General features: G+C 39.4%; 1 protein-coding gene across 8 annotated transcripts in view; it reads left to right on the top strand.

Moving 5' to 3' along the window:
- The window catches only part of PITPNM2 (phosphatidylinositol transfer protein membrane associated 2), a 1,093,290-nt gene that overhangs the window by 932,996 nt on the left and 134,268 nt on the right, over positions 1-26,026 (top strand). For all 8 annotated transcript variants that reach the window (XM_078667590.1, XM_078667587.1, XM_078667588.1 and 5 more), the window contains one exon: positions 24,280-24,455. In XM_078667590.1, the coding sequence (XP_078523716.1) occupies positions 24,280-24,455 (176 nt within the window). The remainder of the gene's footprint in view (positions 1-24,279; positions 24,456-26,026) is intronic.

The raw sequence follows: 26,026 nt of genomic DNA, 5'->3' as shown, positions 1-26,026 counted from the left end.
AAAATATCGATAACAAAAATATAGCTGACATAAATATCGTTGCAAAAATATCGTTTACAAAAATATCGACACCCTATACTTAAACAGGTAAGTACATAAATATCGACTCCAAAATATCGTTGTAATTAATATAGATGTAAAAAATATCGACTTTTTAAAATAATTAAAATTACATTAAATAATAAATAAATATAAGTACTATTAACAAAATACATTACATTACTTTTATTTTTTAACTATTTCAAAATAATTTACTACACTTTTTAATTATAAACTTAATAAATGTGGACATATAAATTAATTTTACACATTACTTTATATAACAACAATAATACATATATATAATTAAAATACCCCTTTACCCAAAAACCCAAAACTGACCCTGAACCCTAAAAATACCCCTTTACCCAAAAACTGAAAACTGACCCTGAACCCTAAAAATACCCCTTTACCCAAAAACATTTTCACTAAAAAAATCCTGTACACACACCTAAAATTAATAAAAAAATTTACATAATTAATTACATAATTATTATTCAATTAACTAATTAAAATTAATTAACTATTATTTATTACACTATTTATATTTATTTAAAACATTAATTAATCTATTATTTCATTATATTTAAAAAACCCTTTACCCAAAAACTGAAAACTGACCCTGAACACTAAAAATACCCCTTTACCCAAAAACTGAAAACTGACCCTGAATCCTAAAAATACCCCTTTACCCAAAAACTGAAAACTGACCCTGAACCCTAAAAATACCCTTTTACCCAAAAACTGAAAACTGACCCTGAACCCAAAAAATACCCCTTTACCCAAAAACTAAAAACTGACCCTGAACCCTAAAAATACCCCTTTACCCAAAAACTAAAAACTGACCCTGAACCCTAAAAATACCCCTTTACCCAAAAACTGAAAACTGACCCTGAACCCTAAAAATACCCCTTTACCCAAAAACTGAAAACTGACCCTGAACCCAAAAAATACCCCTTTACCCAAAAACTGAAAACTGACCCTGAACCCTAAAAATACCCCTTTACCCAAAAACTGAAAACTGACCCTGAACCCTAAAAATACCCCTTTACCCAAAAACATTTTCACTAAAAAAATCCTGTACACACACCTAAAAATAATTAAAAAATTAACATAATTAATTACATAATTATTATTCAATTAACTAATTGAAATTAATTAACTATTATTTATTACACTATTTATATTCATTTAAAACATTAATTAATGTATTATTTCATTATATTTAAATTACTTCCCACCCTACTCCCCTATAAACCCACAACCCGCTACGGAACTATTAATACTAAATTCAACTGAAAATACATTATTAAATAATAATATACTACTAAAAATACTACTTTGACTAAAAATAATCATTAAAACACTACATTACTTATAATTATTTAAAAAACGATATTATTGTAAACTATGTTTTTGTAAACGATATTTATTACAACTATATTAATGTTAACGATATTACTTACCTGTCTGTCGATATTCTGGTCAGACGATATTTTTGTCATCGATATTTCTTCCTGTAGATATTTTTGCAGCGATATTTATGTTAGTCGATATTTTTACGACGATATTCCTGCTCTGTACCCTCAGGAAGAATAGGTTCGGAGTTTGAACGTGTATTGAAGATGGAAAGTTAGCTGTGCATTCAAGGATGCTTTTAGAAACTCCATGACATATTTTACGTACGTAGAGGTGGGTGAATTACAATGTCTGCTACGTTTTGCACAGTTTACACATTTCTCATTTCATGAAGGTGGCAAAGTTTTACAAACTATTCAGAGCTTCAGTTTCAGAAGAATTTTCTTACAAAATATGTTTTGCAAGAGAATTCTTCCACTACACAAAAACTACTTGTTAGCCTCAGTTTAAACTTTGCAACCATTCCAGATACTGCAAAGCTGCCAGTTATGACGAATACTTCATGAAGGTTGTTACTTTGCCGATTCCTAATCCTAAAAGTGTGGCATGTTTCGAAAGGACAATTCTTCTGAGCCGAGTGTGGTAAAATACCATTCAGTGAGACATGTTTAAAGGTCATTGTAAAAGTCTAGAAAGTCTAGAAAAAGCATCATATACTCCTATAAAAGTAAAATAGAAATGTCTGATAAGATGTGGCACCTTTTTATGCCTCTTTGTATTCGCCCCCATGGTGACGTTCCATGCTGTATGAAGCTTGTCAATGAATTTATAAGATATGCACTATTTTTGCTGTTTATATATTAAACAATGGTGCAGACTGATTTTGCCTTAGTTCTATTTTTTTAACATTTGAGAAAGTATTTGCACAATTATCATGTAGACATTGTGGAAATATGCAAAACTCGTTTGCTTTTTTTTTTGCCGCGTTGAACTACCTTGAGTGTCAGCACAGCTCGCTTTTTCCATTCCTTATTATGAAAAGAAAAAGTGTATTTTTTCATTGATTTACACCACTAAAAAAAATTACGTGCCTTGAAATTTAGTGATATAGTCTTATCCTCTCTACTGCAATTCACTCCTTGAACCTTAGACTTCACTGAGGAGACACTGTTGGCGTTTCAGCCAAGATCAAACTGTCTTGTGCCAGACATGTGGGCCTCCAAATCTCCTCCATCATTTATTATTGGGGCTCCTTGTTTTAGTTTTTTTTGCATATCTGTCTATATTTATTAATATTTATTTTCTGCTTATTTTATCTGTATTCATACATTTTTATTTTGGTTGCATTGGGTATGTTTCCACATCTGTTTAACAAACAAATTCTTACTCGTGTTTGAATTTCCAATGTTTTTGGAATGTATAGTAGAATGCAGTCATCTGAAAACATTTGCATTGTAAAACAAATTAATCCGATGTACTTCTAAAAGTTATTTAAGCTTGAGTAGGCAATTTTTAAAATTATTTTTTTATTCCCCTACTTGTCAGTCTGCACAGCTATTGACCTAGCACTCATGATTGACAGTAGTGAAAATCGTACAAAAGGAAACTTAATTTCTTTTTTTCCGTATTAAAAAATAGAGACAGGAAAACAGATGTTTTTTCTGTTTGCATTCATCAGTAGAAATAACTAAAAACTGTGATCTATGACTCATAATTAGAGTGTGTTTGTATTTGGCTTACCCATCGAAAAACCCATGTCATGGCTTCTCAAGTGTCCTGGCCTCTGATGGAGCAAGAACTGAATGGGGCTGGTGCAAGAGTTTTATGCCTTCATTAAAAAAAGAGTCGAGGCCCTTACGGTTCCTTAAGGTTCCTCTTAAATAGGCCCTCACAGCCACAATGGAGCCAATTTGCACTCAATGTTTAAAGAGGACAGTTATAGGAGGAAACTTAAGACAATTTGTTCCCATAGACAGCAAATTGGCAGTTCATTCACTCTGCAGGGAGAGGTGTGGCGCCCCGGCCAGGGCGACTGACGCTGGAATCTGGGGACCACGGTTCGATCCCCGGCTCCGGCGGCAGGTTAGCCCAGCACCATGTGACTCTGGGCAATAGCTCGCTTAATCTTCCCGACGGCCCCCAGCGCCTAGAGACCCTTACGGGTGATTGTGCGCTTTACAAATGTGGACTTTACTTTACTTTACTGCAGATGTTGCTGTTTTCCATTGGCCGGGGTCAGCCTTTCAAACCCACTGTTTATTTTATAAGGAGCAGAGCAGATGCAGCTCAGTTTTTTTAGAATTGGCTAATTTTAGAACAGAGCAGAGTGTGGTCTACAGCCATGTGGAAACATCCAGCAATAGGCCGTTGTCTTCTAATGGGCACTGGCCTGGGCGCCCCAGCTCTCCTGGCCTTTCCGCGGCTTTGGCCAGTTTGTAGTTCTTCTTTCTCTTGATCAGTCCACCTCTGTTCAGGACCCATTCAATGACCTATTCATCCCTCTTTCTGGCATTGAAGCCACGTTGTTTCATGCCCATAGGAGCAATCTGCTGCCCTCCTGTTGGTGCTGCCCTTTGTGGCTGACCAGTGTCGCCTTACTGTAGGAATGCCCATATACACCATCTGTGAAGCATGTGTGGGTTCAAGAGGCTGATGATGCCACCTGACTTGAAGTCTAATGAGACACTGCTCAGGTAAAGTGGGCTTGGAATTGGCAGACTAGAAGTTGCCATTAGTGTATTCTCTTATTTCTCCACTTATACCTTGATTACAACTATAGGACACCATTCAGGTGCAAACTTCTGTTTTCATTTCAAACAGGATTCCAAATTGGGCATTAGTTGACCATTAGCAAATTACGTACCCTTCACGTTTACAAAAGGTAAAAACGGATGAGAATTTTATTGTCATATAGCGTGAATTTCATATTTGTGCCTCTTGGTACTACAGAAAATTGGGTACGCCGGCGTACTTGATTTCTTGCACAAGGAGAGTGCACAACTTAGGCCCCAGATTCATCCAAGCACTAGATGGAGGATCCTGATGGACCACGTCAGCAAGTGCAAAGGATCTCAGCACAGAGTTGAATTTTCTCTCATGCGATACACAAACATGCTCATTTCAAACTCCTCACACATACATTCAAGACACTACACAACTTAGGCCCTATCTACCTGAACAGTCGCACCTCCTTCCACCAACCATCCAGGCACCTCCACTTTGCAAGACTCCTACTCGCACACAGTCCATGTATGCACAAAACCAGATCAGGCCTGATGATTGTTTACTAACATTGCTCATAAAGCGTGAAATGACCTTCCACAACACATTAGAGCCTCCTTCTTTCTTCTCGAATTCCGCGAGATGATGATAACCTGGTTTTTCAATTACCCATCCTATCATAGGCATGGCTATGCACACACACCTACTCAGAGCCAGGATACCCTCGCGGGTGATAGTGCATTTTAGAAATACACATAAAACATGGAGGTCTTAGGTCAGCATTGATTTTGAGGTCAAAAGAACCACATTGGGTTGGTGCATAATTGAGCACCTCAAAGCATGTTAGTGGGCTACGGCTAGAGAAGCATGGAACAAGTTGGCTTTAAAGTTCTGAATTGTTCTGAACTGTTCATAAAACAGGCTCATGTCTCTTGGACGGGATTAATCCATAAAAGCCGCCCACCACTCACATAGCGTCTTTTATAATCACACTTTAGTGCTTTTTCAGTGCACATGCCACACAATAATTGAGTAGCTCCATCATGTACTACATCTCTGTAATATTTTCTGATAAGGCACAAAAATCTGTAGTGGAGACATCTTAAGCCCATCCCAAACATTAGCCTATAGTCAAACACTTGCCCCCTCCCTCCTGTAATTCACCCCCACCAAAGCCTAACCCCTCCATTTCCCCACAATTAGGTCAAAACTACAATGTTGCGCTGAAAGCAGACTTACCTGCTGTCATTCCACTTTTCAGATGTCATTTAAGGACTCCCGCCTTCCCTCGATTTTTCCTTTTGCCTTTTTTGGATTCATGGGCAGACTTTAGATCCTACGTTTACTCGGTGGTACGTTTCAAGTTCTTAGCATTAGGGGTGGACGTAACCTGCATAATTTGCTGTAGCTTAATTAGGAAAAAGTATGGCAAAATGACACAAAATTAAACAGAATTACGCGAGGAGTGTAAATTTAGTGCTGTTTTCTTCGCATCTAAAATAGACCAGAGAATGTGTTTTGCAGTAAGAAAAATAGCGCAAAATGCAACAGAACACGAACAGCGCACCCTAAATTTGTTGCTCCTATTCCTTACGCAAATGGGCATAATCATATAATTGTTTGGTAATTTTGCATCAAAAGAGTAACACGAAATTACTAAAATTCCTCTAATTCTTCCGGCGTAATTAAAATGTTGTCTGTGCCTAGTTAGCAGAGCCCAAAGAAAGTGATAGAATGTTTTATAATGTGCATGGTTTTATTCTTTCCTGAACTGCATTGCCCTATGTACCCCCCTCCCCCCCCCCACCTCCATTCTTATGTGGCTTGTAGCAGTGAGAGCAGGAAGATGATGGTAAACTCATCAGTGGAACAAGTAACGGGTAGTCTGTCCTAGCAACAGCAACTGTTGAAGGGAAGCACACCCTGAGGAGCAATGTTCTGGGATATAAATCCGGAGAGTTCAGGGTAGAAACTTTCAAGCACAGTGCTCATCTTTGCAGCATCAGTGTTAAAAACCTATAAATCCTACACAATTGTGACACACATGTCCAGCTATAATAAAAGGTCGATTGAGGACAAAGGCTGTCGAAGTGTTCGAATTTTAATTTATAAGGTCCCTAAGGTATAGCCCAATAAAGTGATATGATCATACAATCTGGTCAAGTGGGTGAGTCAGGATTAGAATTCCAGCTCTGTGTCCTTGTGGGCTGATCTTCTGGCGGTGGATGAAGTAGATGTATTGACTGATTTGAAGTTCCCTGTGAACATTTATTGCAGGGCTAGTTTCTTCACATAATAACCTAAGCCTATATTTTAGCAGGCTATCTGCATGGTACTAAGCATGTTGAATTTAATTCAAGCATACACGAAGAACCTATGTAGTGCTTTTATGTCAGATTTCAAGTAGTTGCGTTTCTTACAATTAGGGTCGGTCTTGCAGCCGTTGTTTGCGATTCTTGCAGCTTCATCTTGTTTTTAAATCACCATGTTGAACTGGGGGTGGAGGATATATCAGCATGGTAGATCACACAGGTTTTTGATGCTGTGTATTGAAGCTTGGGTTGTACCCAAAAGTGTGGGTCGAGGGAAAGGCATCTCTCCTCCACCAGTCAGTTACATGATCTCCCTTCTGGTGTCCTTCAGACATAGCTCAGGTGGCCCAGACAACGCACTATAAAGGAGAATAACGTTTTTTTTAATTAAGTACTTAAACAGACTTGCTTTCACCTTTCCATGAAAATGACCTTACTTGTACTCATATGCACTGTATAAACATCAATTGCACTTAGGTACTGTAATTTTGAATATGCTGAATTGTATTTTTTTATGATTGTACTTTTATGGATTTTTGTGTAATCCGAATAAAGATTTTGAATCGAATCGACCTAACTAGTGTTAAATGTTCTTCTATGGCCAAGTCCCAAGGCGTGAAGTACACTGTGCCTTGGTAGGAAGGCTCATGACCTGTAGTATTTAACTAGATTTTAGATAACATCAGCATTGCTCATTAGCCAATGATTGATCTCTTTGCATGGTCCCTTGCAAGGACAAGGCCAGTTTAACACATTAGATGCAACGTGTGTCTGATGTACAATTTTGATAATATTCATGTATTTGACAGAAATGCATTGAACCTTTCCTACTAACGTCCATTACCAGAACTTTCTACATAAGTCCCAATTATGAATGGCTCTGATTTAGGCGTGGGGATACTGTGTGGCTAGAAGTGGATTCTGACTGGTATCCCCTCACCTAAATCCAGCCATTCTGAGTTGTTGTCCCCAGAATGGGGAATAACAGGCCAAACTGAAATTGCCAAACCTAAATCTGCTTATGAAGCTCCTATTTGGAGGATAATTCTGCACTCAATTACCACTTGCATGTGGTAAAAGAAAGTTGGGCAATCCTTTGCTGAGTGGGGCAAAAGGTGAGTGTGAGGAGGGCATGAGGGGCAGGTGAGGCTGTGAGTTGACAGGGGATGGTGCTCTTCCATGCAGCCCAATCTGCACATGATTTTACCAACCAGATTTTTCACCTGATAAAATCACGCCCAGTGTTTCCGCACCTTGATACCTGGCCTCTTATGGTGGGGCACATACTACGCAAAACTAACAAACCAGAATACCATGGTCTACCAATTAATGTCTGGAGTCAGAACCTTCATACAAACACATCTCTGACCTTTCAACACCATTTCAAAGCTACTGGCTACAAATACCAAAGCTTTATTCTTCAACAATATGGACTTCTTCAGCTAATTAGAAGTAAAAGTGCCACCACCACCACCCTAAGACATCCTTTCCATTATGTTGACTACCCCCCCCCCCCTCCTGAATATTTCTAAGCGACAAATATTTCCTTAAGAAGAGCAGACGGGGACGCCATTCCAGATACTACAATAACCCAACCATTGTAACCATCCTCACACACAACTTCACTTGTAATTGCAAATATGGTCTGCAGGTTTTGAGGTCATGAAAGGGAGGACCAGTGGCTCCACAATAGGCAACACTTCTCATGTGTGACTTGGAGGAATACTTGAACCAAAGAGTAACAAAAATCTCTGCCAAATGTAATTTGTTAAAGTGATACATGTTCGCTATCTGGGCTTCTGTGAATGGCTAACAATAGCTATTCCAAGAGGATTACAACAACACCCACCCTTCCATGGAGCTCTCTTAGCTTTTCACAATTGTGACCAGCTACCTAGACATAACTGTGTTTATAAATGTGGAAACCTCTTTTGCAAGAGCATCACAAACAGACACTGGGATTTGCAGAAAGAACATCTCGCACACACACAATAAATCTATGAACTTAAACCAGGCCATTTTATAATCTGTTCTAACGCAAACAGAATAGTTCATCATCTATCTTCCCTATTCAAAGATTGCATCTAACAAGGTCACTCTGCCAGACGAAAAACAGTAATTGAGTTGTGTAAATATCCAGAAAATATCTCTTGTGATTCAGACGCAAATCATTATACTGTACGGTAGTAGCCCTATCGAAGATTTTGCAACCCATGGTAAAAGAAAGCAGTAACCTGAAACTAACATTTCTCGGGCAGACTATACCAGCATTTAAACTCCTAACTTCTTACAGTATCCTATTGACAATATATAAGTAACAACTACAGCATGGGTAACAGGCATACCAGCTCACGTGATAGCGAGAAAATCAGAACCTGTAAAAGTTTGTGGCTAAGCTTTCATCAAAGAATCTAAATGTAATTGTTCAGGTTACAAATCTTTCACCTGCAGATCAAAAGATTGTGCAAGAAATTTCCTTCTGGGAAAATGGAGCAATCTTGTTTTAGCCAGGATGATCAGTGACTGTTTCACAGTACATAACCCCGACCAAACACCTCCAGCAGATTTCACTTCTCTAGTGGAGGACATAGTGCAGTGGCCTTATCAGTCTAGATTCTGTAAAAAAAAAAGCTGGCTTATTTACTAATTATAAGTACCTATACGACTTGCCCACATGGGTGGTGAGGACTTTATATGCAAGAAGTGTAAAGTAACATTGAAACAAGGGAAGAGGTAGGAACAGATGAACTGTCCAGAGATTTAAGATACTTGTCTTTGAGGTAGACTCTAAGGAGATTGCCATTCGGGTCAGATAAATCAAAACTTTACCCCTAGAAATGATGTTCTAAATTAGATTATGTGTTCATGACATATTACATAAGAAGCTGTGTTTTGTAGTATTCTGGATTGTACCCATCCATTATGAATGTGGTGATGAAAAGACTGTCACTTCTGGGTGTAGGTAGCACAACTCGATGAAATTTGAAGTCAGTAAAGACTTCTCTGTTACTGCCATAAAACACAATTAAACATAGACTTCCTACAGATATATTTGTAAGAACCTTTAATTACTATCACAAACACTTATGCATTCCCAAGCATTTGTGAAACGTTACAAATGTGAGCTCACATCCCCCTTACAATTCCTCCCCGATCTTTTCTTTGCTAAGTAATGGCAATTCCCTTTATTTGTATCAAAGGATTGGTCCTTTCAGGTCCGGAAGCCTATGCAGATATCTCTTGTTGTGATAGTTATCACTGGGGTAGATCCAATAAAAGGCATCTTCACCTCCACGGAGTAAAGTTTTGTGCACTCAACATGGTGTGGAAGCTTTATAAACTTACGGAAAATATATTGTACAGAAACATATGGACGACAGTGTGCTACATTTTTGCATTTTTAGGGAAAAAAGCAGCACCACAGCATTGCATTATTTTGGTTGGACAGTTGCTGCTTGCAGTGACTACTACAGTCACACACATTTTGCCTCGTTGCCCCAACCCTGCACTGTGCCATATCCATTAAAGAATGTGTATACTCAGCAGATGCATAACAATGTTTTTGGAGGTAATATTGCGTATGCAGTAGTCATCTAGGATCTGATTCATACGGTTTATTCTCTAAGTCAGTATTATGACTTACTCTTGACTACCTGGGAGTACATCCTACCTAGTCCCACAGAAAAGCTTGGGGCCTTAAAATATTCCCTTTCTACCGTCCTGGTGGTGCAACTTCATTGTCAGCAATGCACGTAAATCACGGACTTCCAAATTAAATCTTACACACATTTGTGGTTGCCATTTGATAGGCACTATCAATCTTTGGCTATGATTTGTGTTAAAATGTAAATTCCCATCTAGTGGGCTTATGATACATCAGTGTTCTTTTCCATTCTCTCTCGAGATAGCTCGAGGGCTCAAGATTATCAATTCCCTGGCAACTGTTGCTTTATAGTCGCCGGTATATTGCATCATTTACGCTCAGACAGAGTTGTATGAACATGACTTAATAATGTAGCTTGTATCTTTCCTCTGCACCCTCCATTTCCCCGTCCATCTGTCTTTACGTTTCCCTTCCCATCTGCTCCTTCCTCTGGGACAAATATTTCCTGACCTGCAGAACTTTCAGTGTTGCTAAAAATAAATGTAAGTGCTTGTCCCTGGCGTGGCTTGTGAGCAGAAGGATAAAATGCACCTTCCTCAAATCAAACGTTCACAGGATGTACAAAAAAACACGTTTTCTGTTAAAATCAGGAAAACTCGTGGACGAGCTTGTTGGGGGGTCGGGGGTGCATGAGCAAACAATGTCTTCACTTGACAGAATGTAATATAATCACATTGAAAATTATGCATCAGGCACAAAAAATGGAAACAGAGACAGGTAGTGGATTGTATACAGGGTTATGGGTAAGGATTAATTAGAGGGAAGGGTAAACCATAGGGCAACGCTAAACGAACATTAAAAAAGGAATAAGGAAAGTGTAAGGGAAAGGATTATGGGGTTAACCCCCTAATTAAAATAAAATACATAATAAAAAAAGAAGAACTGAAATAAATAAAATATAACTAATTAGATGAGGGCAGTGGTGTTCTCCCTTCTCCTTGGTCGATAAAACAATGTGATAAATAAATAAAACACAATAGTAGATAACATAACAGACACTGAAATTCGTTTAGGATAAACACAAAATAAATAAGAGAATATCAATGTAAAACAAACTAGAAACCTGGCAGTGTAGAGGCACCACTCAGGTAACCAATACAGTGTGCCATGTAAGCCTTAATTTCGATCTACTGAAAGAAGGTCGAATATCATTGAAGACTAGGAGAAGGGGAAAGAGGCTGCACATACAGTGAGCACAATATTTTCTGCGGGTTAAAATCCTGAATCAGATTTACAGAATTTAATTTTTGTGTTACCCATTCCACGAAATGTATGTATTTATCAAACGAGTATGGGTACATTATCAAAACTTTAGGAAAAAGGAAATGGAAATTGATTTCTGTAGGTGTTACTCCTCACGGTGTTAATTCCACGCTGTTGCCGGTTACCATGCTGCCCGTTTTTTGTCTACTGTCGTATAGATTTTGATACCAGGTGTATCTACACCCGTTTAATCTACATTTGAGAGCCACTGTTTGAACCGTTGTGATTTACTTTGGAAGCCTAATTTTATGATCAAGAATTATTATTACGGATCTGATTGAAATTGGACATTTACGTATAGGTGGTGATATACACTTCAAGGGGACTATTTCAGTCAATTCGGTCATATTCGATCATCTGATTTTACGGGTAAGCCCTGACGAAGTTCCTGTGACACTAGGGAACGAAACGTGTTGGCTGTGTGCCGGTTTTAAACTTTAAATAAAAAGAAGAATTTTTGGATTATACGACTTCTATCAGAGTGCACCTTCCTTTTTTGTTATCAATTCATTGTATGCCGAAGTTCCATTTTTTTCAACCAGTTTTTTGCTCCTTGTTTCTTGTGTGGCCCTTCCTGGTGCTCTAGGTTTGTGGTGCTTTCAGTCATTTTTCTATTCAGTGCTGTTTGTGCCTACTTGTCTTTAGCCCTTTCTCTTCTTCTGGTGGATTCTACTGATTTGCCATGAATTCCTCAAGACTCAAACCCTTGTATATCGAATCTCTGAATTCTACATGTGGTTTCTAGCTTTTTCCTGCACTTGGGCTTTTTCTAACAATTTTGGCCCCACCTTTCTGCAGATACCTGCTCATAAAACATACTTGTAACTGTTTTGAGCATTAAAGGTATAGTCCTTTTCTTCCACCGGCCATGTAAATAAGCAATGATCATGTCCAGCCAGTGACAGCAGGGTTACCTCTGTTAATGAACACATGTTGTTTCCGGAATTCCAGAAATAGTCAAGGAAATCAATTTCACCCACATATTTCTATAAGTACTAACATGAGTAAGCATTTATGGGTGGGTAATTGTAACAGGTGTACATTTCTGCATTTGCAAATTGAATGCTAATGCACATTTGAACTATTTTGTACCTTTGTGGAGAAAACTCTTGCCGTATGCCCCATTCTCATCTCAAAAATGTACGCCTGCACTTCACTTTGGGCACTGACTTCTGAACAACACATGCGAGTTTCATTACTACTGAAGAAAAGGCCTGGATACAGTACATCCTTATCCTAGAAATGTAGGAGTAAATCTGAGTTTGCTGTGTGGGGACTACCTTAAAATCATTTGTGAATACACACAAACCTACTGGTTTGTGGGTGGCTACCCACTTTTGCATTTGGACCCACCATGAAACACATGCAGACGTGCACCCCATGCCAAACTAGCTACCGAGAGAATTGCATTATTACTGGCTAATTTCTTTAATTTAAATATATGTCAGTGTCATTTGTAAATTTAAATGTCTGCCATTCTTGATTCTGTAAGACTTCAGTTCTCAGTTTATAGATCTTGGTTATTCGGCTGGGAGTAAATAATTAATGAGCCATTTCATGCTTCATAAGTGACTGTTTCAGTACAAATCCTCCAGCACTGTCCAAAATGATGGCTGTTTGCTTGAAGATCCTTGACTGATATGATGGAAACTGTGGTTGCATAAATGTAATATGCTTATGAAGAGTAAGTACATTTGGTGTCTATGTTAAGAAACATCCTATGGGATCTGATAAGGACTGTGTTACGAAGAAGGCTTTTTCTATTGATTCATAAGCATTCAAGTATTAAATATACTCGTGCCCGTTAATCTTCTTTGCAGCATTTCGAAAAGATAAGTCTTATGCAGTGATTTGCATGTATTTTCTTATGGGGATTGTGAATGTCTTCATGATGTTATCTTGTAAGGGATCTGTTTCAATAAATGTCAATAAATAGCAATGTTTCTGAAACTAGTTTTGGGCAAAAATCCTCAAGAACAGGTCCAGTGAGCATTGCTTTGGGTTGACAGTGCTCTCCTTGTGTTTTTGCACTGGTGTGTGATTATGTACAGGCCCTTATTCTTGGCTACACATGGCCGTGCTCGGACCAAGCTCTTCATGCATTGACTCAGCTGGCACAATGTTCGTTATTCATTGAGACTGTGCCTAGATGAGGTTCTTCATTCATTGAGACTGTGCCAAGATGAAGTTCTTCATTCATTAATTCATTGAGACTGAGCCTACATGAGGTTCTTCATTTATGTCCAGATGGAGCTGTGTTTGGGAAAGGTTCTTCCTGTATCAACTGAACGGAGTTGCATTGGGTGGATATTCTTCCGGCTCTTGACCAGTGCGACTCTGTTTGGGTAATGTTTTACATCCATTGACTCAATGGAACCGTATTTGAGCTGATGTTTTTCACACAGTGACTGCCATGGTGACATGTGTATGGGCAGTTGTTCGTCAGTTTACCAGTTGACAATGGTAAACTCATGGTAACTATGGTTAATATTCATCCCTCATTGACCCATTGGAGATGTTTTGTATGAGATTTCTCATGCGTTGGGGGAATGCCCTGCTTTTGGATGTGGTTCTTCATCCACTGAGCCAGGGAACAGTGCTTGCATGTTCTTCAGCCATGGGCCCAAATGAGACCATGTCTGGACCCTGTTCTTCACTCATTGGTCCACTGGAGCTGTGTTTACATGAGGCTCTTCATGCAGGGGACAAATAGTATTTTGCTTAAAGTTGTCTATGTGTTAACCAATTAGACTTTAGGTTGGATGCATTTCTCAAGTAGTTACCTAATGGATTTGTGTTTGGGTGATTTTCTTTATTTATTTAACCACTGGGGCTGTGTTTAGTGGAGGCCCTTCATGCATCTATGAAATTGGCCTCATCTATGTGTGTTTCTTCAGTTATTGTGATTGAGTGTCTCTTGGTTCTGAAGATAGCCTTTGTCCAATGATAAGATGTAAGATGTGTATACCTAATGATTTTGTAAATTTGCACCTTGATTATATGGGATTGTTTTGTGATGAATGGCCTTTATATGCTGATGACTATTTTGTGTGTGGCTAAATGTTTTCATTCATTGATTTGACAATAGTAGTGAACAGGTAAAGTATATATGAATGAGTCTGTTTTTGCATAAGGAGCCAAATGTATTGATCCAATGCAGACTTTTTATATGCAGGCCGTAATACTGCGATAACATTTGAATTGTTTTGAAATAAAACACTTATTTGTGCCTGGATCGCATTCCCGTACACTTCTTAGACCGAAACTACACGGATAAAAAAAGTTTTTTTAATTACACAATGGAAAATTATATGATTTGTAAAAATGCAGAAACTGAAGATCAGGAATATGAAGCAGTGGTATGTCTTTTCGAAAGAACTGGACTATTGCATCATTTGGTATAAAAAATAACTATCCATCATCTCGGAGGTGTTTGAGAGTCAATTTGGCGAAACAACAGAACTTTTATTTCACCTCTGCATGCATTGCTGTAATAGGGTTACCACATGACTTTCTGTCAATTTCTTTCTAGTCTAAGACTTTTCTTTATCATATCTGTGCATTCTAAGAATTGCAGTTTAGTTGAACCCAGTTTAGTTGTGGCATTATGACGTAGAACCACATTGTAGCCCTGCAACAGTAACAATGACAGTTGGATCAGTCACTGGCTGTCTAACTTCTGGACACTGATACTTCTGAATATCACCAACTATTCTCATTACTACTGAAGAAAAGGGCCGGGACACTATGTGCTAGATATTTTCAATAATAGTGCTGTACGAATTTATGAGGACAATGCAAAACTGTATTCCAGTTTGCAATCATCACATTTTGTATCCTAAATCTATGTATAATTTACAAAATTAATCTCGACAGTGTTGAATAGAGCAAATTGTGATCTTTGTAATTGTTTTTTGTTCATTTTTCTCTATTACACCTGTTCTCCTATTGGTCATCCAACAAAAGAAAAAGAAATGGGACTGCGCAAATCAAGTATGTTCTGAGAGCAGCAGCACAAAAATACACAATGGGGCAGGCATGTTAGTGTGGTAGTGCGCACCTCTTTAAGACACGCGCTAGAAGACTGTGCTGCTATGCAGCAGCACTTATATTAAGCACACTAAAATGCTGGCCACAAAATGTCTTCTTGTAGCTATAAAATGCATGATTGGAAAAATGGTATGTGGCTAGGAGGTACTTTGTGAAGTTTGGGAACAGTATAATTTGCTCCCCGAGATTTGATTGGTGACCTTTATGTTTGATGGGGGAGGGAGAATCTAATCAAAGATTATTATGACACACGCCAAAGAAGAATCATCAAGAATCATGTGTTCTGACAATTAAATCTCAGTTAAAAAAGAAAGTAATTTGCTCCCCTGGCCCCTGCCATTTTGAAATCTACATTTTATTAGGCAGAAAATAATGAAAATATTTCGCGTTAGAAGAGAAATGAATGGGCTGTCAATCTGTCTCGTAGTGGTACCAATGTTTTTTCGTCCCCTGATGCAGATCATTATCTCCATTTATTATTTTAACAGGAGCAGGGAAGTTGATCCGCAAATCGGAGGGTTTTATGAGCAGAGTCTGGAAAAAAGAGAAGTTTGTGAAACTAATATTACGGCGGCTTGCAGTTTGCATTATTAGACATTCATTAGTCTTAATTGTAAGACTCATTAGTAGTAGTTAACTGCAACTACTTATGTGCATGATCATGACCCTCCAGTATCTACTACGCTTGTACCACTCAACTTCCTACAATTTCTAATGGTACAGAACAAATAAAAAAAACACACACATTTTATAAATTGGTGGTTCAGAACATAACAACAAATGCATGGTAAAAGTTGCTCCAGAGATATGAGATGTAATGATTTTTGCAATCACTGTTGGTGAAAAATGCATTCAGTCGTACCGCAGAAGCCACTTACGTGCAAGGAAGTCACCCATTCGGTAGTGTTCGGCAGTTTCAATGTGGCTTTGGTGTAAACAGAATACTTACCGCCAGAACCGCCAAGTGCCGAGAAGAGGGGGCATGTCAGGTGACACTCAGACAACATTTAAAAATGTAAAGCGTAGTTACTAAACGTCCTCTCCTGGATCCGCCTGGTCTGATATGGCATTTTCTGGCAAACAAGGGTAACCAAATAATTGTAAGTGGAACTGCACCTGTTCACTGTAAGCTATATCTCACCAGCATGGATTGAGTGAGGTGAAATGCATAATGGACTTTGTGCCCAATGTGGTGGTATACATCTATTAAAGACTTACTGAGTTCATGACATTGTGTTTGACTTTACGTGATTGGTGAAATGTCCATGCTGACAGAGCTTTGTTCGATTTGTAGTGGACTGCATTCCAACCAATGGGAGCGGAAGAAGCCCCACAAGGAGAAGTGATTCAAGTGAATGCAGGCTAAGGGCATTGAGAAAGACATATTGTTGTCGAAACGCGTCTGCCATTTCAACTGAATAAAATGGATTATTGGCAACCCGTTGAGTGCTTCTATTTGATGGATAATATATATACATGGAGACCAAGACCCCGTGAGAGGTCAAATCGCGTAATTTTTGTTTGTATCATTAAAACTAAGAACTTTATTAATCTGAAATTCGGAGTGGCTCGTTTGTCTCACCGCAATTTTCGTGAGGGAATTCTTTGTTTTTTATTTTTATATACATATATATATATATATATATATATATATATATATATATATATATATATATATTTCCCTCAAACTTAAAGTTGAAGAATAATGCCCTCCACCAGTTCTTGCTTCGTCATTTATTTTCTCATAAAATGTAATTTTGCTGCTACATAGCTAGGAAAAGGGCTAATACATTTCAGCTGTACAAGACTTCAAATGAACCATATGTGTACATGAATACCTCTATTTTTCCGGTGGAAAATTCCGTCTCATAGTTCATCAACTTATTATCATCAACATCATGGTGTATTATGTCTCACAGGATCCGACTATTTAAATATTTGCCAGCAGTGTTATTATCCAGATCATCCATTTCTTATATCAGATTTGCACAATATTTAAGAAAGGCAAGTCGATACAGCCCATTCATCTTGCAATATTTTCATTTTCTTTACACAGTTTGTTTGAAGTGACATCCAGATCATTTATAGATGAACTTGTAATTCGGCGTCAAGATTATGCCCTCTATGGGCTTGTATTCCTAGAGACATATTCAGCTCTTCTTAATTTTTACTCATAGTTTTTATGACCCTTAATTTCTGAAGTATCCTCAATTTCACCTTATTTGTGATACTTCCCACAAATATTTTCATGATGCACACCTAGTACTTACATTACAAATCCCTTCTCACTATTTTTTCTTTCCTCAATGCTGATTTGTTTGCTTTGGTGGTTTAACATAAGGGAATTTTGCGATATGTTCTAACTCACTGTCTCACATCGGTATAGCGCATGTTCTCACTGATTGTGCATGAACACTATCTTGATGGTATTTAAAGTCTGTGATTTTCAAGCATTACTGTTTTTACTGCTTGTTGATGCGTGCATGGACAAGTTCTTCAATTGGAGGGTGTTTCCACTACAGCACATGATGCAACACTGTTATTGGTTGGACAATTCCCAGTGTTTCCACCAGTTGCATGTACGTGATCGGCGACAACAAAGTCGATGGGCATATATCTTTTCTTTTCCTTCCCTAGTACTGGTGTTAGCACCACCATTCATTTTTCTTTTGTTGCTATGACAGCAAAGGCTCTTCGTAGGGAGCATTACATTTTTCTTTTTCTCCTAGCTTCTCAGTCACAAGTTCTCCTACCTTGTGTTGCCAACAAATGACAGCAGACAACGTTGATGGGGAGAAGCTTCTAGTGCATCGCCCACACAGCTAAGCTGCAAATTGTGGAATAGGTCAAAGCATGAATAAACATACCGATTCTTGCCTCCCAGTTGATCAAGTAACTACATTTTAATTCTGAATACCATTTCATAAGGATTCAGTTCTTCAGTGCATGTCTTGGCATATTAACCAAAGCTCTTTGTGTGATATACAAGTTGTTTAGCTCGAAAAACCTTCACTGTCAGTGGTCGTTTAAACATACCGTTGACAGTCTCATTTGAAATAACCCTAAAATGAGGTGAGTACTGAAGGTGTACCCCCATCTAGGAAGCCCTCCTGCTAATACCTTAGAGGTAAAAGCTGACCCTTGATCTCACTGGAAAGTACACACTTCCCCCATTGCTACTAGTACAAGTCATTTGCAACCACGCAAGCCATGAGTTGGCTCTAAGGCTGCATCATATAAAACAAACACAGGAATCTGATGCTATCAATATGTATTAGTATTTATTTATTGACTTAAGCTAACTAATGTGATCAAGATTAATGGTTTGGAAATGTTGCATTACTTTCACGTGGGAGGTTTGTGGTGGCCTTACTATGGTGAAGGGTGTTATTCTTTGGCAGATTTTGCACTGTAGTACGCCCTGCGTAGTTGATTTGGAAATGAATGGCCACCAATGGCTCTTGCAATAATACGAATCATTGTTGAGACTCGTCTATGCACTGAACCAATCCTTTCACGTGCAGCTTTAAACGTAACCTAGCAAATTCATTATCAACATCTGCATCATCCACTCGCTAGTATTGTAAATTTATGGTGACCATCTTGTCCCCGGAAGTTTGTGTGATAATTTTATTGTAGAGTATATTTGTGGGTCAATCTGAGTCTTTAACTGCATTAGTGCTACTATTTAGCATATCTGCACAGCCTGATCAGTGGCTGAATTTACTTTTTAGTGGATTCCCTACACTGGCGGGCCACTATGGGCTGAACATTCATCAATCAATGCTGCCTTTTTTTGTTTGCAATCGGGACCCAGGGCATTTGCACCTATCGCTGTACCTCTTGAGTCATTGAAACCATAATGTTCTAAATCTATATTTTGCATCTGTATATTAACCCCTCCCATGCTCGTGACGGAACCGTTCCGTCACGAGCCTCGGGTGGGCTGTGCTGGTGACGGAACGGTTCCATCACGGCCCGCTCGCCGCGCCTGCACGGCGCAAATTCCGCGCCTGCGCTAAAGGTTCTATTAGGCGGGCGGGGCAGTGACGGAACCGTTCCGTCATAAGCACAGCTCACCCGCGAGCCGTGACGGAGCGGTTCCGTCACGTGCACGGGACCGCCGCGCGGCCCCGCCTCCCCCTTTGCACTGCGGCGGAATAGCCGCCGCAGCGAAGGGGTTAAGACAAAGAGTCACACACCCTCATTGTCAAGAGTGAAGAATTGGCTTTTCACAGTGCATTAAATTCAGCTGTTTGTACTGTTGAGTCACACAACAACTTCCCATGTATAATTCTTGAGTTTTCAATGATGGGTCATATTCCGAGTGAACATCACTCCTGCACTGGCTTTCAGCCCATTGCACCCAGCACACATGTACTGTTCTTGAACTCTGTATGCGTACTTTAGTAGGTGCTTCCAGTGACAGTATGGGTGTCCACTAATTGATATCTTCCCTTGTCTTCCGCTGTCTGATGGACGTTTTTTTTAACCGCATGCGTGCGGGCGGAATTCCGCTCGTACGCTGAGATTTTTTAAATCGCACTTTACGTGACGAGCTGGGCTCGTCATCAGCGTGCGAGGAGGCTACGCCATGACGAGCCCAGCTCGTCATCAGCGTCGAAGGGGTTAAAATCTTGGGTGTTTAAGGATAGGGAATTCTGTATCATGATCAACGCTCCCCGCTGTAGAATCTAGATCTGATTGGTATGCAGTTTGTGTAGTCTGCCCTTCACTGAACATTATATATATAAATCCTGCCTGACTGGGACAAATTCTTCTTGTTAGATTGAATGCATTGTTTTGTGTCTGTAAATGTACATTTGAAATCATATTTTTTTGTAAAGCCCTGTGGATGTGTGTTCTTCTCTAAAGTCTTTCCCTGTAAATGTAAGGGTAATCAGACGGTATAATGCGGAAGTAATCAGCTTTCACTTGCGCCACATAATTTGGGAAATATGTTCATCTAAAACTTGGAGGGCGTTTACATTTAAATAGCATATATTGGTTTTCGTGAAGACACCTGTCTACGCAAATATAATTACTATTCTGTCTACTTGTTGGAGGTGATCATTTAAGTAATCTTCAGTAATGCCATCTGCCTAAGATACCACGTTCAAATCCTCCTTCAACAGTTCATTGATGTAGGCTGAGAAATCCTCAGCACCACTGCAATACCCTTGAGGCAATATCATGAATCAATTCTGTATCTCTAGTGAGGTTAGATAGTGAGTCTAAGGGCTAAACCCATTTTCAATAGAAATGTTGTATTTTCTGCATGTGAGTTAAATCATTTATCCAGTACGTGTGCATTTTGTTCAGCATGTGTTTTACAATGCTGGTTCACATTGCTCTAGTCCTGTACTGATCTCCGGGACATTTCTGATTACAAAACCTAAGTAAACTGAGGTGAGCAGAGAGTAATTATCCACTGATACTGCAATTCATCCAAAATGCTTTTCAGATTCCTTTTTTCGTCCAAAACTCAGTTCTGTACCTGGCAGGGTATTGACATTTTCAATCGTTTTTTGTCTATATCAGTTTGACTATTATAGCGCACTGGATCCACTGTAGTGCTCACTTCGTGGCATACCGGTTTCTCAGTGGTTTGGGCACTAGCTTCCATTATAACTTTCTCTTAAGCAGAAGTATCCTTTATAACTTGCAGAGCCCAGTCTTCCTCAGCCAGTATAATATCATACGAGTCTGTCACTTGAGTACAGAAAACCATGAAGATTGTCCTCTTGATGTCTCCCTCAATTTGAAGATTTGCTTTGTAGATTTATTATGGTTTATTCAAATGCCCTTCTGGTGTTTCTATCTGAACAAAGTCATTAGTTGCCTCTGTGATCATGAGTGGTCTGAGCTTCTGGTCGGCTATTGTGATGTCAGCTGCACTGTGTAGAACAGCCACTGCCCACTCCTTGCACCCGAGCCGGACCCACTTTCTGTATGGCATCTCTCTTCTGGTCTCAGCTGCTTTCTGGTTTTTAGAAGTGCTGTCTTTCTTCTGGACCAGATCCCCTTGCATCTCCTCTCCCCTGCTGATAGGTCTATTCTTTGTCAGATCCTGGAAGAAATAGTGGGCTCTCTTAAAGGCTTTTATCTCAATTGTCCTGTGATGAATGAGAATACTGATCATCAGAGGATTGATATCACTCTGAAGCCCTAACTTCTTTTCTACCTTTCCAGTTACACCCTCTCTGGTCTACATCTTTATGAAGATATTAGTATTTCTACCTCCTGAAACCACTCTCTGCCCCGGGATAGATTTGAATCCTGATTCCTTTCCTTCAGGGTTGTTCCATTCTCAGGCTTTGATTTTAATTGGTGCGCCTGTGCCATTGGACCCTGGCTGTCTCTTCCCACAAAAACATACATTTGAGAGATAATCTTCAGTAATTCTACATCTTTTTTAGCATGTAGAGTCTCAGCCTATCTTTGGTAAATGGTCAACAGAGCCTCATCACTTTTGGTTTACCATGCTTAGTAATGTACAGGGTCGCCAATATACACCCCACAACTAGCATTATTGTAGTTTGGCACTAGTCTGAGAGGAAGGCACATTCATTATACAATGTCTATCCTATGGAGTTTAGTGTGGATAATACGCCTCCAAGTGATTGGTTTTTCTGCTAGCCAAAACTAAAATTTGTTTTCCCCATTGGGGGGGAAGGAGGGACGGACGGACTGGGTAGCGGGTTTTAGCAGTGAAAATTAATTTGGCCCAGTAATACCTTATTTAAATCAGCTGTACTAATAAATATTCATATATTTATTACTATAGTGAAAAGGTCAAATACAAGTTTATTACACAGTACAGGAAATTGGAAAAACACTTGTTACTGCCTTACAGAATGCGTATAGCTATGACTTTACACAGAACAGCTGTCCTAATAGTTTCCATATCTCTTGAGTGGGATTTTACCTTGTTGAACAAATTTAACCCCTTGCATCCTAGTTTTGGTGATATATCTTTGGCTAAAACATTGCTTAAACCATATATACAGATGTGAAGAGTATACTGTGCCATTTCTCACCAGTGTTGAGGGAGGGGAGGGCATCATAACATTACTTTCTGTGAATTTGCAGTACAGAGGCCAAATACCATGTCTTTGTAGAGCAGAGACACATCTTCTAGGTCTTTTGAACCTAGATTATACCCTCCATCATCACTTTTTTTATACTATTGTCTGATTATTGATCAGATTCTGATCTGTATTTATATGAAATACCTGTGTTTAGAGCTAATGCACATGAAAGAACATCATAGCATAAACTATACTTGAAGATGGGCAAAGTAATATTTTTATTTTTACCATGGTTGAGACAGGGGAAGGAATCATGGCCCACTCGAGGCTTTGCTTGTCACGAGGCTTGTCCCTTCCCCAAACTGAACAATTGTAACAATTACCAAATTACACTCTGCACATCTGGAGATACACACACACACCATATGAAATGAGGGCCCACATACATTTGGCTGGCCTAAAACATGTCACTGGAAGCAATTATACTATTGAATCTGCATTCATATTTATTACTAAAGTGTAGTGGTCCCAATTGTACAGCCTGTGTAACTGGTGACATTAGATACATACACACATATATATGTACACCTTATGAAAATAAGGCAGAAAATTACTGAACTACTAGTTCTTAAAAGTAATACAGTTTAAGTAGTAATATTGTAAAAGGGTAAAACATATAATGCTTTGGAATGTGTACATTCTATTATCTTATGTAAACCGCCATTCCTGTTTGTACTGTTCCATCTCAACTGCTGTTCAACGTTTACATTTCAAGTGTTGACATGAAATCAGAACATTTTAAATGTTAACATTCACTTTTACCTTTTTAGAAATTGTTATGAAAAACATAACAGTTTACGCACAGGGCATATACCTTCATGCACCTAATTCCTATGACCTCACTGACCAGGGCCAGTCTATATTTAATGGGGCCAGTTTGTTATGCTTACTGTAGTATTTGTTAAAATGTCTCCATGGGGTTGTGCAATGGCTGCACAGTGAAAACATTTAAAGTCCCAACCATCAGCTCAGTGTACCATTTTAATTATACAAAGGGGTACTCCTTTTCTGCATGCTGCCTTCAGCCATTATACAAAACAGCCCTTAATAGTTGGTAAACAGCACTCTATAGCAGACCATGAATAATGTTTAATAATAAACCTATTGAAAGCAACGGATTGTGATCACCAGTCCCTGGTCCCTAATCACACACTGCTCATGTACAAGCTTATGTAGTCCTTTATTTATTTAGAAATTTGTCAGGCGGCACCCAGACCTTGGTATTACCTAATTCAGATTTTAGGCTGGGCAATGACATACATCCCTTTACATACTCCACTGGCTGCACCTAGCCAGACTCTGGCAATATAATTATTGATGTCTAACATAACCACATGGACCAGTGGTTGCTATTTGTCAAAATCAAGCTGAGTTCTTGAGAATTAGCTAATCTATAAGAAATACTTGATATGGAGCAACTGATGGGTATATGGCCCTGTACCACCTTGAGGCTACCATTTTTATGGTTGATTCTCTGGGGTCGATGGCCAACAGAATTTTGTGTTTTGATGCCAACTCCCAAATGTCACTTGCCGTAGCCTTCGGTGTTTTAATTCGTTCAATTAATTCAAATCCACATGAATTCCTCGTATCAGAGAAAGTGAAGTCATGTTCTCCATCCTCGCCAGAAATCCTCCAGCCTATCATAAACCACGTTTGACTCTGGATTTCTTATTAAAAATATAGAATGAACCTTGATGAAACTTGTTGTAACCAAAAATCTTTTCTTATCAATCCAGTGAACCAAAGTCTAACTCTTTAAGTGTTTGTTTTGTCTTAGTTTACATTCTAGTGTGCTGAGGAACGATCCAGGATCGAGGCGGTCCAGCAGTTCGACTATGCTGGATGGAGGAAGTGTGGGGAAGTTTGAATTTGAGATTTCGGATTTCTTCCTGTGTGGATCACCTCTGGGTCTAGTTCTTGCTCTAAGAAAAACAGTGATTCCGGCTTTGGATAGTAAGTCATCTGCAAACAGACTTATTCAGAATGTGATCATACGAGAGAATTTGCAATGGCAGCAACTTCTAATATTTAATTCCTTTTTTGCTGACATAGGGTGTTGCTGTAAGACAGCTTCGACCTCTTGGTGTTATATATTAAATTATCTGTAGGCAAGGCTGTGAGGTAGACCATGGGCCGTATTATGCATTGTCATTGTTTACACCTGGCGCACCTTTCAAAAGATGCGCCGGGTGCAAACAATGGCAATATGCCCCATTATGGTTAATGTGCTGCCCCCACGGCAGCCGCGAACTCACACTATGCTGTGGACAACACATTAATGTGAAAACACGGAGCGGATGCTTGCAGCCACTCCGTGTATTGACAGGGTAGACTGCAACCCTCCTGCACTTTTAAAGAGGATTAGAGATCCGTGACTGCGCCCGCCTTCAAGGGGATGTCTGGGGGGGTCTATTGGACTGTTAGTGCGCCCCCTGCGAGCTTCTTTGCCTCTGGGCCCTTGTCAGTAATGTGGCGTGGGCGCAGAGGCAAAGGAATTCCCTCATTTGCACAGGGCACACCCCATGCAAATAAGGGAATGCCCCCTGATGGTAGCGCTGGCGCTTTATGTGTGCCAGCTCTATCGGTATTACTGAAGGGGCCGGACAATCATCTGTGCCCCCTTCTGTAACACCAAAGTGCCCTGTGGCACACAAAGTGGGGGCAATCGCCTGTTGCGCCCCCAAGGCTCTTATTGTAATACGTCTCCATATATACTATGTATGTCCACCACTGGTCTGCCATAGCTTAAGTAGTACCAGGTTTGATAAACATTGAGTTTGAAATGGTTTCTTTTAGTAATCATTTTATCAGACTGTGGATAGTCTGCATGTCTGTGATAGTTCAAATCCTCCTGGCCCAGCAAACCTGGAATAGACAAAACACTGTGACTGGCTCTCTTATCCTCCTGCTTCGTTGGTTAACAGAACTCTTCTTTATTTTGTTTATTTCTGGATTAGCTACTTGATCAGCTGGTTACTCACCATTCCTTGCCTTTAGTCTCTTACACAAAGCTTCCTCTGAGAGTCTCTGTCCCTCGTCATCCCCTCCTATATCCTTCTCCTTCCTGTAGGTCTCAGCTATGCAGCCAATGGGAAAGATATCTTCATTCCACCTCTTACAGAATAAAAGTGATCACAAACCGAGGGCTTAAGCTGCATGACTAAATCACAGCTGAGCTCAGGATCAGTAGCGTATTGAGATATTACCAACCTTTGAGTAGTCCCCCAATAGGATCTGGAAGGCACATACCACAATATTATGAGAATGGAAATACAGATGGGCCTGTCATGGCTCGTTTGCTTACCTGCTGTGGCTGATTCAGATGACTTATTTCTACTGTAAATTGCTCAGAGAAGCAGTGTCCAAAGTGTATTTTTGAGGTTGTCTCCTGTAAGCCATTGTATAATCTCTAATATGGCTCATAGGAAATTATTCTCAAGCTGTGTAGCTCCTTTGGGATGTGATCATGACATATTTGTATGGTTGGTCCTATAAAAGACAAGCTAAAAACTATAATAGTACGA

The sequence above is a fragment of the Lissotriton helveticus genome, chromosome 11 (genome assembly GCF_964261635.1).
Source record: "Lissotriton helveticus chromosome 11, aLisHel1.1, whole genome shotgun sequence".
Classification (NCBI taxonomy): domain Eukaryota; kingdom Metazoa; phylum Chordata; class Amphibia; order Caudata; family Salamandridae; genus Lissotriton; species Lissotriton helveticus.
This window is presented reverse-complemented; position numbering and strand designations above follow the sequence as displayed.